At 55.9% G+C, this 14,289-nt stretch overlaps 1 protein-coding gene across 1 annotated transcript in view; it reads right to left on the bottom strand.

The window, feature by feature from the left end:
* Positions 1-6,063: 6,063 nt before the first annotated feature.
* LOC103599757 (arginine-glutamic acid dipeptide repeats protein) overlaps positions 6,064-14,289 on the bottom strand; it is a gene marked incomplete at its 5' end in the record, with an annotated part of 183,396 nt that continues 175,170 nt past the window's right edge. The window contains 6 exons of the mRNA XM_008583915.1: positions 6,064-8,829; positions 9,359-9,539; positions 10,099-10,245; positions 11,858-12,578; positions 13,363-13,579; positions 13,702-14,283. Coding sequence (XP_008582137.1) covers positions 8,796-8,829; positions 9,359-9,539; positions 10,099-10,245; positions 11,858-12,578; positions 13,363-13,579; positions 13,702-14,283 — 1,882 coding nt within the window. The remainder of the gene's footprint in view (positions 8,830-9,358; positions 9,540-10,098; positions 10,246-11,857; positions 12,579-13,362; positions 13,580-13,701; positions 14,284-14,289) is intronic.

Below are 14,289 nucleotides of genomic sequence, written 5' to 3'. Positions count from 1 at the left end.
GCAGCCGCTCGGGTGAGACGCCGCCTGGGCAGTGCCCTGATGAAGAGAGGGGGTGATTTCTGAGGTGGGAACTTGTTTGATGCGTCCGAGGAACCACAGGCGTCCAGACGCTCAGACCTTGATGACTGTGCAGTGGGAAGTCAGGAAGGCCGGTGTGAATGCAGCTGGCTGTCGCCTGTCCTGCCGTCGAGGGCTGTGGGCTGGGGGCCAAGGGCCGGGCCTTTCCCCCCTCCGTCCTCCAGTCGTTCACTCTGTGACGGACACCAAGCGCCCACTGCGCGCAGGCACTGTGCGGGGCCTGGTCTGCACGGGCCTGTGCCCGCTGCCTTCCAGCGCCTGTTCGTGGACCTGGACAAAGCTCAGGCTTCTTGTGAGTGCGCCAGTCCTTTGCCATCTGGCCTTTGACCATCTTCCACCACTTGACACCCCAAACTCACCGAGGCCGCTCCCAGATGCCCCTGGGCGGGCTCTTCTCCCTGTCCTGTGATAGGAGGCTGTGGCTGGGTCACTGTTGTGAACTGGGCCTGGCCTGAGATTGTGCAGTTCCCCAGTACCCCCCAAGTATGGTCCCTATGATTTGGGGACATACAGGACACCCCTGACCCCAAGTCCAAAACAAACAACAGGGGTCCTGGGCCCACTGCCAGCCTCTGAGGAGAGTCTGGGATTTATGGCTGTGTCCCATCACCTTGCTCTGTGACCACTTAGGGCCAGTCGGGCAGAAAAACCATGGCCCTCTGCCCGGCACCGTGGCCACCTCCCCACACAGGCCATGGCCGTCCCCAGGCCTCTCCCTCAGTGTCATTGCCTGTTGCCCTCCTGACGCTAAGGTGGCCCCTGTGGGGTCACTGAGGTCTAGCCATTCCCGTCTGCGTCCCGTCCTGCTCTGGGATCTCCGTGCAACTCCTGGCCCCCAGTCCACCCTCCCATCCATCCTGCGCCCTGCAGCTGGAGGAGCTGTGAACACAGGCCTGAGCCCAGCCCTTCCTCCTTAACACCTTAAGAGCCTAAGGAACCAGGTGTAAACTCCTCACCCCCAACCTGAGTACAGCCCACCTGCCCCAGCCCACCTGCCCCCACGTCGCCAGCCTCCTGTGCCACAGCCACAGGCTCCTCGCGGCCACAGACGCGCTGTGCCTGTGCTCATGCTCTCCCCACAGGCGACATCTCTCACCTCCTGTCTGCACATCAATACCTGATCCATCCGTTTAGATCCATCTGAAACACCACCTCCTCTGCACAGCCCACCCAGGCCGGGATTGGTGAGTCCTTCCCTGTCCCTTCATGTCATGTCATTTTACCCTCTGTGGTTGTGAGCTAGGTGAGGCGGTTCTGGTTGTCCCTGATTTATGTATAGGTGAGGCACAGGGAAGTTTGGTGGTCACACGGCTCCTTTGGGCCTCCTTGGACCCAGCCTCCTGTCAGTCCCATGCTTTTTCTGGAACCTCAGACTCATCCTCCCCACGTTGATATTGCTTAGAACAGCTTTAGATTGTCTAGAAAATGTGGTGTTGGGGGGCCGTCCCGTGAGCGGAGCTGTTTTTGCCCAGAACTGGTCAAACCTGCAGGAGATAACGAGCAGGGAGGCTCCACTCGGCTTGTGCAATCCCAAGCCCTCGTCCTAGAACTAAGTAAACACACATTGCTCTCCCGTGCGGGGATGGCTGCTCCCCGGCCAGTGCCAAAGAGCTGCCCCTGACCTTCAGCTGATGGCAGTGGCAGCAACCTCCAGGCTCCCTGGACTCCCTGAGAGCAACACCCGTTTGATTTCCACATCTAGAGAGGACCCCTCTCTACATGAAAATCGAGCTGTGGTGATGGTGACAGGAACAGCTGCCTGCTGCTCTCTGTCTCCTAACCACGTGCCCGGCAATGCACATCCTGCTTCATTCTCCTGACCACACCATTTTACAGACCTGGACCCGGACCCTGAGACCAACACACCAAGTACCTGGCCCTGGTCACACCTGTTCATATCTGGCAGGGCTGGGACTTGAGTCTGGGGAAGCTGATTCCAGACCTCACGCTGCTCAGTACCTTAGGAGCAAATGTTGCCCCCCACGTGCTGGCGGGCAGCCTTGGGCTTGCTCCCCAGGGAGCGCAGCTGGGAGGCAGCTCCTCACTCCACTGGAGGAACGAGGAAAGGGAGAGAAAGCTTCCTGCTCTACGGGCCAGTGGCCAGTGAGACTCGCCTTCTCAGGTCACTGAAAACAAAACAAAAACCATGCCACCAAAATTGGAAGCCACTTCTGACTTCCCCTCAGCAAATATGAAAATCAGCTCCCGTTCGTTGACGTTCCTAGGACGGGAAACACACCTAACCGCCTCGAGCACCGGCCACAGTGTTTAGAGTACAAACCAGTGCCGAACTGAAGGGATCGATCTCGAAGTCACAGTCCTTGTCGGTTTTGAGTTTCTATCTTCCTAGGCTGTTGGAATAACTCTCGACCACCCCTTGGACACTGGGGACTGGGCGAGGTGGCATCCCAACACTCGTTAGGTTGGGCTACAGGTTTCCCACGGAATGGAGGTGGTTTCCATGGAATATGCCAGAATGCACAGTGCCTGGGCCCATGGAGCAGTCAGGAGGCCCCAGGCTCTCCCTGCACACAAGAGTATGTTTGCAGAGTCAATGCAGTGCCTGATGTGTCCTTGTCACTGGCCAGGAGCAGGTTCTGAGGATGCTTAGCAGGGCATCAGAGGAGGAAAGGAGCAGATCTCCTGGAGCTGGGGGCTCCTTCGGGGTGCAGAAGGGCCCTCAGGACAGCAGCTGCTCAGGGAGATTCTGGGGGCTGGGAGGGTGGGGGGAAGTTACTGGGGCCATGATTCTTGGAAATCATCCACTGCTGAGAACCCATCAACCTCTTCCACTCGATGAACATTTACTGAGTGTCTACTGTATACTTTGGGCCAGACACTGGGGATGCAGCAGAGAACAGAGAAGAAACCTCCTGTCCTCGAGACAGTCTTTGCCCTTGTCATGACATCCACACGTGGGCCCTGCCCACCCCACCTGCGGCCATCAGGCCTCACCTCCCCTGCACACAACCCCAACTTCCCTGCCATCTCCACACCCCTGCTCTGCAGTGACCTTTTTCTAGTTGCCTTTGCTCCCCAAGCTATCCCCCTTCCCACTTCTAAGAATGGTGTCAGGAGGGCTGGGGCCAGAGGGGCTGTGGGATGAGGGCAGGCACAGCTGGTCAGGGGAAGACAAGATTAAGAGAAACTTGAAGGGGTGGATGGGTGGGCGGCCGTTCTGCTCTCTGGGAAGTGCTTTCAGACTCAACCTGCATGGGCCTAAAGGTCCTTCTATCTGGTCATTCACACCTACAACCCAACAGCACTTTTGGACTGGGATCCAAGAAGCCTTCCTCTGCAGGGCCCATTCACTCAGCAAATACTTCCGGAACAAGGGCCTTCTACAGACAGAGCTTGGTCCAGTAACTAAGTGACCAGGGTAGGGGAACTGGGGTGCCCATGCACCACACGGCTGGGTTAGGGGGACACAGGCAGCTTCTGCAGACTGGGTCTTGAAAAATGCCAAAAGGAAACTACCACTCCTGGTTAAGCCAGCTACTAGAGAAGCCACCTTGGGTTGGAGGAGCATAGCACCAGGGCCCAGAACTTGGGCTACCAGACCTCCTTGGGAGCAGCAGGAGCCCAGCAAGGACGCAGGGAAAGGGCGCCTCGGATACTGAGACCTCCAAGGGCCGAAAACGTGATGCACAAGAGAGAACCTAGTATGGCATTCAAGTCTCCTGGCATGGCTGGAGCTCAGCAAGGGCTGAGCAGGAGACCACACCTAGGCCACCAAGGGGCAATGTTCTCCATCCATGATGGAAACCACAGCTCCTATGGCCCAACTCCCACCAGGCCCTGCCGTTGACAGTAGCCCTGGGAACCCCAAGGACCCAGAAAGGGCTCGTTTTATCCTGCAGCCTGCACCAGTCCAACTGGACAGCCAGCTGTACAGCCCACCTCCCCACTGGCTCATCTGGCTGACCCCCCTCTCCCTCAATGTCCCCACAGGCTGGCAAGAAGGACCTGCTCAGGGGTCCAGTGCAGGACAGACTCTTCCACTGGTCTTGGGGCCTGTTTGACCACCAGGTGTCCGGATAAATGGTGCTGTTCTGATTCCAAAGCTCTGAGTTCAGAAACACACCTGGACCCTCCTGGGTTGGCCAGGCAAAGCCAGGGGTGAAAACTGGTGAAGTTTGTGTTAATGCCCCACTCACACTACCCTGGGGCTCAGTGGCTGGTGAGGGGCTCCTGGCTTGATGAAGGGGTCCGCGTGTCTGGGCTTTGGCCTAGACTCTCCCTCACCAGCCGTTTGCATCCACAATTGTACAGTTCCTCAGTGCTGACTTCTGAGGGCCTGGGAGATTACAACTCCCTGTCTATGTGGGAGGTCACTGTTGATTCCACGGTACACCCTTGCCCTTCAGATAAGTGACGTTGATTTATGCAGGTGGTAGCCACGTGAGGTCTCTCCTTCCCCAGAATGTAATGTGGATATTTACCAACAAGGCAGCCACACTCCCAGCTACACTCCTAATTTGTGCTGAGGCCCTAACCTTACATCATGCCCTCCAAAGGGGGCTGCTGAGCCACTGTGCTCTGTCTGAGGATCCCTTCACAGCAGCAGAGGGGCACACCGGGACCAACCATCTGAACAGCAAGAGGTGAGGGCTTGGGGCAGTTGCTAAATGACAGCACATTTTATGTCCTCCTTATTCAGCTGGCTGATGTCCTCTCAGCATTCCCGGCCCTCTTCCTCAGAACAGGTGCATGACAGGGTGGTGGTGATGGCCACAGGTGTCCATGCTTGAGAAACTATTACACCCTGTCCAGCTCTGATGAGGGCACTTTCTGCAGCTAATTGTCCACTCAGCCACTTAGGTCTTATTGTTTAACCACCTTGAAATTTGTGTTTTGTAAATGTATGCCCATCAAACACTGCAGTTTCTTAAAGAGCAGTCCAGATAAAAGAGACCAGCAAAGACGGCACCTGGATCCCAAGCCACCCCCACCCCTTATCCTCTGCACCCCGTTGCCCTGGAGGTGCAAGACGCAGAATGGCAGCAGCCTGGGCTTCAAGTGGCTGCCTGCAGGCCTATCCTGGTTCCCTGGTCACCCAAGCTGCCGAGCAGGACCCTGCTGCTTGAGCACACAGGAAGGCCACCGTGATGTGTGTGCCACTCTGGCCCATTTTGCATTGCTTTCTCATGCTCTGAATTTAGACAGTGACTGACGTGTGTTGTTCCCCCAACCCTTACTTCTGTGTGGCAGCCCCTGCCTGGTTTGAGGGCATTTTACCAATCGTAGGTTCTCTGGGCTGCTCTTACCCCATCTCCCAAAACATCTAGAAACTCATGGCCATATCTCAGATGAAAAGGTGAACATATAAATTTCCAGGGAAAGTTTTGAAGCTTTGCCTCGATAGGCTCTGAAACCACAGCTTGGAGCCATTGTGATGACTGCTGTCCCCTTGTGGCCACATCCACACCCTGCAGGCCACTTACTGCACCTCCAGTGGGTAAGAGCCCCATTGGGGCTGGGATGCATCCTCAATGTGGAGGACAACTCCAGAGATGAGGGTGGAGGTGAGGGACACTGGTAGGCCTCAGGGAGAGGCAGAGAGGGTACAAGGCAGATCAGCCAGGAGCAGAAAGCCACTGGACCAACAGATGCTCAAGCCTCTCACCACCGGGGAAGGAGCCCCATGCCCACACACCCTGGAGGACATCCACACATCATAGAGGTGTGGGCTGAATGGCAGAAAGGGGGGTGTTCTTTGTCCCAGTGTCAGTGCCTCCCAGGGCCCATCCTGCTGCTTGGGGAGCATCCCCAGAGAGCAAGTGTACTCACCAGAGAAATCCTTCTTCCCAGGCAGCACAGGCATGGATCTTTTTGGAAACTGCTTTGGGAGGTAAGCAGAGTACCCAGCAGCAGCAAACAGGAGACCCTCCCTCTGCCCCTGCCCCACTCTGGGGGACTTAGGGTAGGGTCAACAGCCAGTACCCCCAGCCACTCTCCAGGAATGAGACAGTGCATTGGTCAACATCCAGGTGTAGTGTAGCTTGGTTTTATTTATGTCCACAAATATTTCAAAAAAATTACAAAATACTCAAATGGAGAGAACACAGAAGTCACGATTTTGGGTGTCTACTCTGTTTACACTGTGTCATCTCATGGCAAACTACTCATATATACATTTAGCTTCAAGATATATATAAACATAGCAAATCAGAATGTGCACCTGCTCTGCTTCTGCTGCAGTGACACGTGAAGCTCAACCCTGACGACACTGAACAAGATACATACAAGACACAGAAAAGCAAAACCAAACTTCAAACAAAAGGAAGGAAAATCCCAAAGGAAACCAAGTGGTTGGGCTTCAGAGACACCACAAAGGTCTGGAGCCTCCTAAACAAACTGTAGTTGATCAGGTACAGGTTTCAGGTTGTGGGTTTTTTTAACAAAAGAATCTCAGTGCTTTACCTCGGGATATGGGGAGAAACCCAAAACATAACAAGAAAACACCTTCAAGACAGTTTTCAAGTACAGACTTCAAAGTACTTCACTTTCTCTTCTTTGGAAAAATGGATGATAGAGGAGATAAAGTTTAACTGAATGGTAGATATTGCGTTCTACCAAAAAGAAGGAAAAAAACAAAAACAAAAACAGGGTGGTGGCATGGGTGCAGGAGTCTGCTCATCCAGAGCCCAGCAAGAAGAGGCCTCAGAGCCACAGAGAAGGGAACCTCGCAGAACAGACCAGCCTAGATGGCACATCACCACCCACAGAAGGAAACTAATGCCTCCATGCCAACACAGCCAGAAGTTTGATGACAAAGGGCTACTTTGAGCTTGCCACCTCTGGGGAACTAAAGTTAAGGCAGAAATGGAATGAGAAAAAATGAAATAAAAAAACTACAAACATTTTCAACAGACCAAACAATCCTATCTGTCCCAACTGACATGAAACTTGGTTTTAATAGAAACTGGAAATGCCCCAATGCAGGTTTGAATCTGGAACCAGCATTTGATACCTGCTGGTTTCTGGGTGAAACTATTAGCCTCTCTTCCCACCCCTGTGCAGCCTGGGTCCTGGATGTACTTTGTGTCTCTTGACCCACAGTGTGGTCTCTCGTCCGACAATTCTTGGATGTGACATACAATGGCAGAAACAGCCCTTGAGAGCCTGAGAGAAGAGGATTGAAAGAGGTCATGTCTTGGCAGAGGCCTCCTCGATTAGATGCAGACATCCCCAGAATTTCCCCTCCCTCTGCTTCAGAGAAAGTACATTACATCAGCAACCTAGAAAGTAATGGCAGGCTCTCTCTAGCACAGCTCGGCTCTGAAGGCCTGACCTAAAAAGTGGCACCTCCCAGGTGGAAGCCTGCTTTCCGACTTCACCTTCCTACTGCCAGGATGAAGAGTGGGACTCAAACGCTTTCCCAGTCTGGTGCGGGTCGCCATGCACAGACCTGCTCTGAGGTGAAAAGCAGGGTGCCACCCACAGCAGTGTTAACTCCAGGGTCTCCCTCACTCAAAGGCAGCCTCAGTCTGCGACAAGGACGATGTGGCTTGGTCCTCACCACGAAGATCCAAATGATGATGCCCATGAAAAGGCAGATTTCTAAAAGATTCCTTTGGCAAGCATATGTCCTGGGTCTTTCATGTGCTGAGTTACTTGTATGGAATCACTTTCTTGAATTTTCTAAAACATTTATGAAATTTTTAGGATACTGAAAAAGGCAATTCATCCAAAACAATCAAATATGTGTGCACAGAAACCTACAAGGAAATCTACAATCAGACACACATAAACATGTGCTTTCTATACCTCAGAGACAGAACGATGGGGACATCGGGGAACAGAAAGTGAACATTTAACTCCTGCACTCTTTGTGGGAAATGAAAGAAGTTCAATCTAACAGACGTCTGCACCGCTGGCCAGATGCATGCGAGGAGCAGACAAAAGTGAAAATCAAAGCAGCAAAACAGTTTGTAACATTGTCCCTACAAACCCCTGGATGCTCACTACCGTGACCAAACCTAGTCCCAAGCTTTTGCCTGTTTGCAATTAGTCACGCCCATCTGCTCCCTTTAATTAAAGGGATAATTATATATAACTTTTTATTAAAAAATCAACTCTGTATTCTGTCAATAGCTGGTAGGAATTCACAATTAGTGACATGGCTGGAAAAAATAGATCAGAATAATAGTTTGTGGAAGGAAAAAAAGGCTGTTCTAAAATTTATTTACAGACGTAAAAAGCCATGCTGCAGAACTTTCTCAAATTATGAAGATTTCCTACAATGTATTAAAATAAAAGATTTTTTAAAAATTATAGCTCTTGGATTCCAAACTCATATCATATGCCACCTATCTGCAAACCTTGTGGGTTTTGGAACACACATAACTGAGTGTGTCTGCACGCACAGTGAAGGGTACGAACTGGATCCTAGCACCTACTGAGAAATCAAGGAGAAGAGAACTAAAGCCAACCCCAAGACTGCAGGGGAGTTTTCCAAATGTTCAGCCCAATCCAGGACTCACTAAGTTTCTGGGGGACTGTCATGCAGGGAGACCCAAACCAGTCTCAGGTAATCCTCTTGACAAACGAACACTATTTATGCAGATACATTTTTAGTTCTGGGGTTTTTAAATATATAAAGAAATCTTTAGAAGATAATCTTTTTGCTTTTGCAGCTCCTATTGTATGTAAAAAGTCCTGTTTCTCTCCCCAAGAATTGGGGTTTCCACAGCCAGCGTTAACAAATAAATAACTTATAACTGCTTGTCACCTTCTTTCTTCAGTCGACTGGAGAGAAAAGAAAGGAAAGAATATTTGACATTAGGCCTGGGCAGGAGGATCAGGTAGGCTTTGAGCACCCTGAGGGTGACAAGCAGGCAGCTCAGGGGTCCAGATGCGGGCTGGCAAGGACCCCATCTAGGCAAACCCCAACCCTGACCCAGCAGCCTCCCATATACCTGACCTAGCCCTCACCTCCCTTCCTCTGTTCCTCCTATCAATAGATGCAGACATCCCCAGAATTTCCCCTCCCTCTGCCATTACTAATGGCAGGCTTTCTCCAGGACAGCTTGGTTTGAAGGCCTGACCTCCTAAAAAGTAGCAACTTCCAGGGGGAAGCCTACTTTCCGACTTCACGGTCCTACTGCCAGAATGAAGAGTGGGACTCAAATGGTTTCCCAGCCTGGCATGGGTTGCTATGCACAGAACTGCTCTGGGGTGGCTCCATGGGGGTGCCCTCTAGAGCTCAGGGGAGCAGCCTGGCACTGGCTGTTACAGGGTACATGTGGCAGACAGGCCCCCCTCCCTCCCTCCTCACCTGTAATAATCTTCCTGACTTGGTAGGTGGCCACCATGCATGTGGGGGTGTCCGTGCAGCCACTGCTGCTCCATGGCCAGTCTCTGCAGCTCAGCCGACTGGGCATGCATGGCCTGCAGCTGATGGGCTGCTGACATGGGGGGTGGGATGGCCCCAGGCAGGTCTCGGGGGTAGGGGGTGCCTGCCAAACACAAAACAGCCTCTGCTACAGAAGCAGCCAGAGGAGTGACCTAGCAGGAGTGCTGCCACAGCACAAGGGCAACACAGGCCTAATGACTGGCAGGGAAGTCAGGAGAGAGCCCACTCAGTGCCAGGCACCGCTGGCTCTGGGAGTCAAGCCAGTCCTTCCCAGGCTGTGCAGAAAGCACTCCCCAAGGTGAGAGGTAAGAGGCTTCCCTGCAGAGGGAAGGCCCACAGTAGTGCCCACTGATCCTGCTGCCCGGACCCCTGCTGCTCATGCCCCCGGCCTCAGCCTAAGGGCTTCTTCAGGATGGCCTCCCCAAGCCCTCCATCCAAATGAGGTGCCTCTGCAACTCTCGCCACCCAGCAAGCCTTCTACTAGGCACCCTCCTGTCCTCTGAGAGCAGGAGTTTGCCTGCCTTGTTCCCACATGGATGCCCTGCACACGGGCAGGGACCCACATCTGTTCAACATGTAAATGGACGAACCAACAGGACAGCAGACAGACCTGTCCCCAACTCTCACACAGGACTCCCGCCCTCCCCCAGGTGAATTCTTACCAAAAACTGGATGACGAAGCATCTCATGCTCATGGGGGGGCTGTCCAAGTAGAGGATTGGGGAGGGTGCCAGGCGGGTAGGGGAAGCGAGCCAGGTGAGGGCCAGCGGTCAGGGGGTCAACCAGCGGGTGGACGGGGCCTGCTGAACCTGAAAAAGGACCAACGGCCAGATGCAGGTGGCTCACAGCTCTGGTGCTCTTTCACGTTCACTTTCCTTGGCTACAATTACCTGTGACTTTCTCCTCCTCCACATAGGCTCCTAGTCACCAAAAACTCCTGCCCTGAAGTGGCCGCCCCACCACCTTCAGTGAGAGGCCGGAGAGTGGGAAGGAGGAGCCACCATCTTCACACCCACTTCCTCCTCCCACTCAGTGCAGGGCTGCGGCTCGGGCTCAGCTCAGCACCGCTCTCTTCTCTGCTGGCACCAAATGTCACCATGGTCCAACCCCGCTGCACCATCGCTGGCGGGGCTTTCAGCACTGTTGTCTCCAGCGTCGCCTTGGGACTCTGCAGCTGTCCGTCCCCGAATGCCAGCTGCTCGCCCTTTCCCTCCTTCAAGTCCTCACTCAGAGCCCCCCTGCAGCCAGCCTTTCCTGACAGCCCTCTCTAGAACACCAGCCTGCTTCCCTGCTCTCAGCCGTTCTCCTGATCCCCTTCTCTGGATTTATCTTCCTTCAGAACACTCACTCACCACTCTTCATGTCCTGGCACGATTTTACTGACTGTCTCCCCAAATGGGGAGGTGCAATGTGGATAGGGTTTTGCCTGCACCTAAACCTGTGCCATGCACATCCCAGGTGCTCGGTGTACATATGCTGAACGGATAAGCAACGTGTGAATGAACAGATGGCTGCCTGTCCTCACACACAGTTACACTGAGGCTAATAAGGCCCGCACCAGGTGTCATCAAAGCTTCAGGAGGCAGGACCACGGCGGTGAACACTCTCCTGTGAATCAGGGCTGGTACGTGGGTAGGAACTGCCCTCCCTGCCTCTGGGCCTTGCTCTGTCTGCCGTTCCTCTGCCCGGCGCTAGAGGTTTGCCCACAGGGAAGGGCGGCGTGCAGGCTGTGCCACAGGCCTTCCACGCAGGCCCTTGTCCCCTGGTGTAGGCACACTTGCCTGCTCTTAAGCACAGCCAGACTCCCTCCTAGCCCATCTTGCCGGGCTGCAGAGGGAGCCGGCTGTGCCTGCCTCTGCCCCAGACCAGTCTTCCCCCTAAGCTGACCACACAGTGGACCTTCAGAAGCTCCTGTTCCCAGAGTGGACAGGACTGGGCAGCCCTGGCCAAGCAAGTCAGCCCACAGCACTCGGTCAAAGCGAGAAGCCCTAACCCCGTTCCTCAAAAGAACAGAGGACTGCTCCATTAAGTTCTCGCTAAACAACAACCTGTAGCTTCCTTGGGTAGCCTGATGCCTCCATCTGTACCTTCCCTGGCTCCGAAGGCCACAAGGCCCAGCTCAGGCCTCTTCCCTCCACCCCCAGCATGGGGCCAAGAACCTCAGCTTCACCAGGAGCTGTACACAGAGGGGCCCAGGCACTGCAGCTTTCTGGGCCTTGCAGCTCTGGATGGCTGAGGGCTGCACAGAGATGGGGCCATCTGTGACAGAGAAAGAAGTAATCCCCAACAGTCTAAGATCTGCCAGGAGTTAGGGATTCGTTCAGAAAGAACACTCTCTGCTCCTGGCCAGTAGCTGTCACCAGTCAGCCCCTATGGCCCCTCTGTGCCTTCTTCCCACTCCGCCCCAGCTGGGCCACCCACCTTGGTGGAGGGGGTCCTGCTGGTGCAGGTGGAGGTGGGAGTGGATGTGGGAGTGCTGGTGGTGGTGTGGGGTCACGTTGAACATCTGCAGCCGGGCCAGGGGGTCGCTGGTCAGTGATGCCATGCGCTCCGCATGGATGCGCTCTGCCGCCAATCTGTCAGGGTAGCTCATCTCGGGCCGCAGCTGGGGGCCCGCCAGGGCCAGTCTCTCCCTCTCCAAGGGGTTCAAGCCCGGGTGGAAGGAAGCGAAAGGGTGGGGGCCGGCAGTGGGAGGTATGGTAAGGGCACTGTGCCGGGCGAAGTGCTCCATAGGGTTGGTGGCTGGGTGCAGGGGGTCCAGCTCTGGGGGCTTCACCTCGAAGCCCGGCTTCATCCTCTCCCGCAGCTCGCGCTCCCGGATCTCCCGCTCCCGGATCTCCCGCTCGCGGAGCTCCCGCTCGCGGATGGTGGGGTCCACATTGTAGAGGCCAGGCATGTGGTAGGCCAGTAGGGGGTCGGCAGGATTGAGGGGCATATAGAAGGGATGATTGCGATTGGTGGGTGACATGACGTGGGGCCGAGCGTACTCGCTCAGAGTCCGAAGGGCAGGCGTGTCGGGCCCGATGTAGGGGGGCACTGCAGCGATGGTAGTTGGCGGAGGCTCGAAGGATGGCCGCATGTGGCCGGGACCGCCGAGCTGGGGGTCACTGAGGCGGCCTTCATGTGCCGAGCTGGATGCTTTCTGCTGAAGGAAAGGAGAGCATGAGGGGGTAGTTGAGCTGCCCAGGGGTCTGGGCCTGGTGCTCACTGCGGAGGTGGGCTGTGGCCTGCTCCAATCCTTTGCTGGGAGGTCAATCAGGTCCCCCCACCCCAACATGGAGACCCGGCCCTAGCCATGGCCAGGCACCAGGATGTGTTCCAGCCCCTGCTGTGATAGAGCTGTGTTTGTACCACAGCTCCATTTGTGTCCTAGATGGCTGTGTACCTGTGAAACACAGGTCACAAGGGAAGGTGCCTGTGAGAGTGTGCCGGGGTGGGAGTGTGTACAAGGGAGCCCAGTAGGCCAGGAGGCTCACCACGAGGCCCTCACACCATGTCACTGACTGGCTACTCTTTCTCCCACCTGCAGAAGCAGGTGCTGGGTGACCCAGCCCCTGAGAGGCCGGCAGGGCAGGGCTGCTGGAGGGGTCCCACCTGGCCTGGCTACTGCCCTGAGTGCCTGCTTCTCCTCCCAGGTCCTTCACTCACATTTCCCTCTGGCTCCTTCGATCATGTGGGGGAGACAAGCCCCCAGGCTACAGAGAAAGGACAGGCCCTTTCCTCAGAAGCCCTCATGCAGGTGGACACCAAGTCACTGCTGTGAACGAGCCAGGGCCTGCTGGCGCACTCAGGGATGTGCAGCGCTTGGTGGCAAAGCCTAGGGATAGGGTGTGGAACAGCGGCCGACCCTCCAGCTGCCGTGAGACCAAGCAGGCAGCGTCGGGCCACGCTGGGCGGCCCCGTGTGCTCCCGCACCCAGCACTCACAGCTGCCCGCTCGGCCTCCCGCTCGCGCTCGCGCTCACGCTCCTTCTCCTTTTCCTTCTCGCGCTCACGCTCCTCCCGGGCTTTCTGCTCGGCCTCTCGCTTGGCCTTCTCAATGGCCTCCTCTCTCTTCTTGGCCAGTTTGGACCCGGCCAGAGGCATGAAGTACAGGTCTGCCCGCGCACATGAGTTGTAACCCCGGTCCAGGTGTTTGTAGAACCTAAGAGGCACATCTCTCGCTGGGGGCTACTGCCCAAGCTGCGCCTGCGCTGCCTCCCGCCGAAGCCCACCTGCCCAGCTCGCCTTTGCCCCACCCGGACCCAAATCTGCAGGAACCGATACCTGGCTGACTGGCTGGCATGGCTGGGAGTGTCCACCACAGTGGGTTCAGGGGACGGGCTCCTTGGTGGTGGTGGGGGACTCTCAGGCTCCTCAGCATCGTCCAGAGCCTCCTCCTTGATCTGGACGGTGGGGAGTGGGCAGGATGGCCCCCCTGGCATGCTGCCTCCCGAGGAAACCGCAGTAGAGCAGGGTGGCTGGGCTGAGGTGCTGGGTCCCGCAGGTGGGGTGGAGGTCGAGGGACAGGTCGGAGGAGTGATGGGAGGAGGGCCCCCAGGGACAAAGGGGTGCTGAGCAAACGGGGGCTGGGGGGGCACCTGGTGGAGGCCTGCAGTGGGGTGGGAGGCAGCAGGAGGGGGCAGGCTCTGGGTCAGCCCGGGGGGCTGGGCGGGGGAGGAAGGCAATGGCTGGCTCTGAGGCATGAGCTGCAGGGGCGGGGGGTGGGCTGAAGGGGGGTGGTGTGTGGACAGGGAGCTCAGAGGCTTCAGGGCTGGAGGGGGTGGCAGGTTGGCATTCATGGAGAAGGGTGAGGGCCCCGAGAGGTGAGGCGGGTGCTTGTGGGCCTGTGGTGTTGGCAGCTGGGGGGTGGGT

Source organism: Galeopterus variegatus, unplaced genomic scaffold (assembly GCF_000696425.1).
Source record: "Galeopterus variegatus unplaced genomic scaffold, G_variegatus-3.0.2 Scaffold3082, whole genome shotgun sequence".
Lineage (NCBI taxonomy): Eukaryota > Metazoa > Chordata > Mammalia > Dermoptera > Cynocephalidae > Galeopterus > Galeopterus variegatus.
The sequence above is the reverse complement of the archived record's forward strand: the minus strand, read 5'-3'. Positions and strand labels throughout refer to the sequence as shown.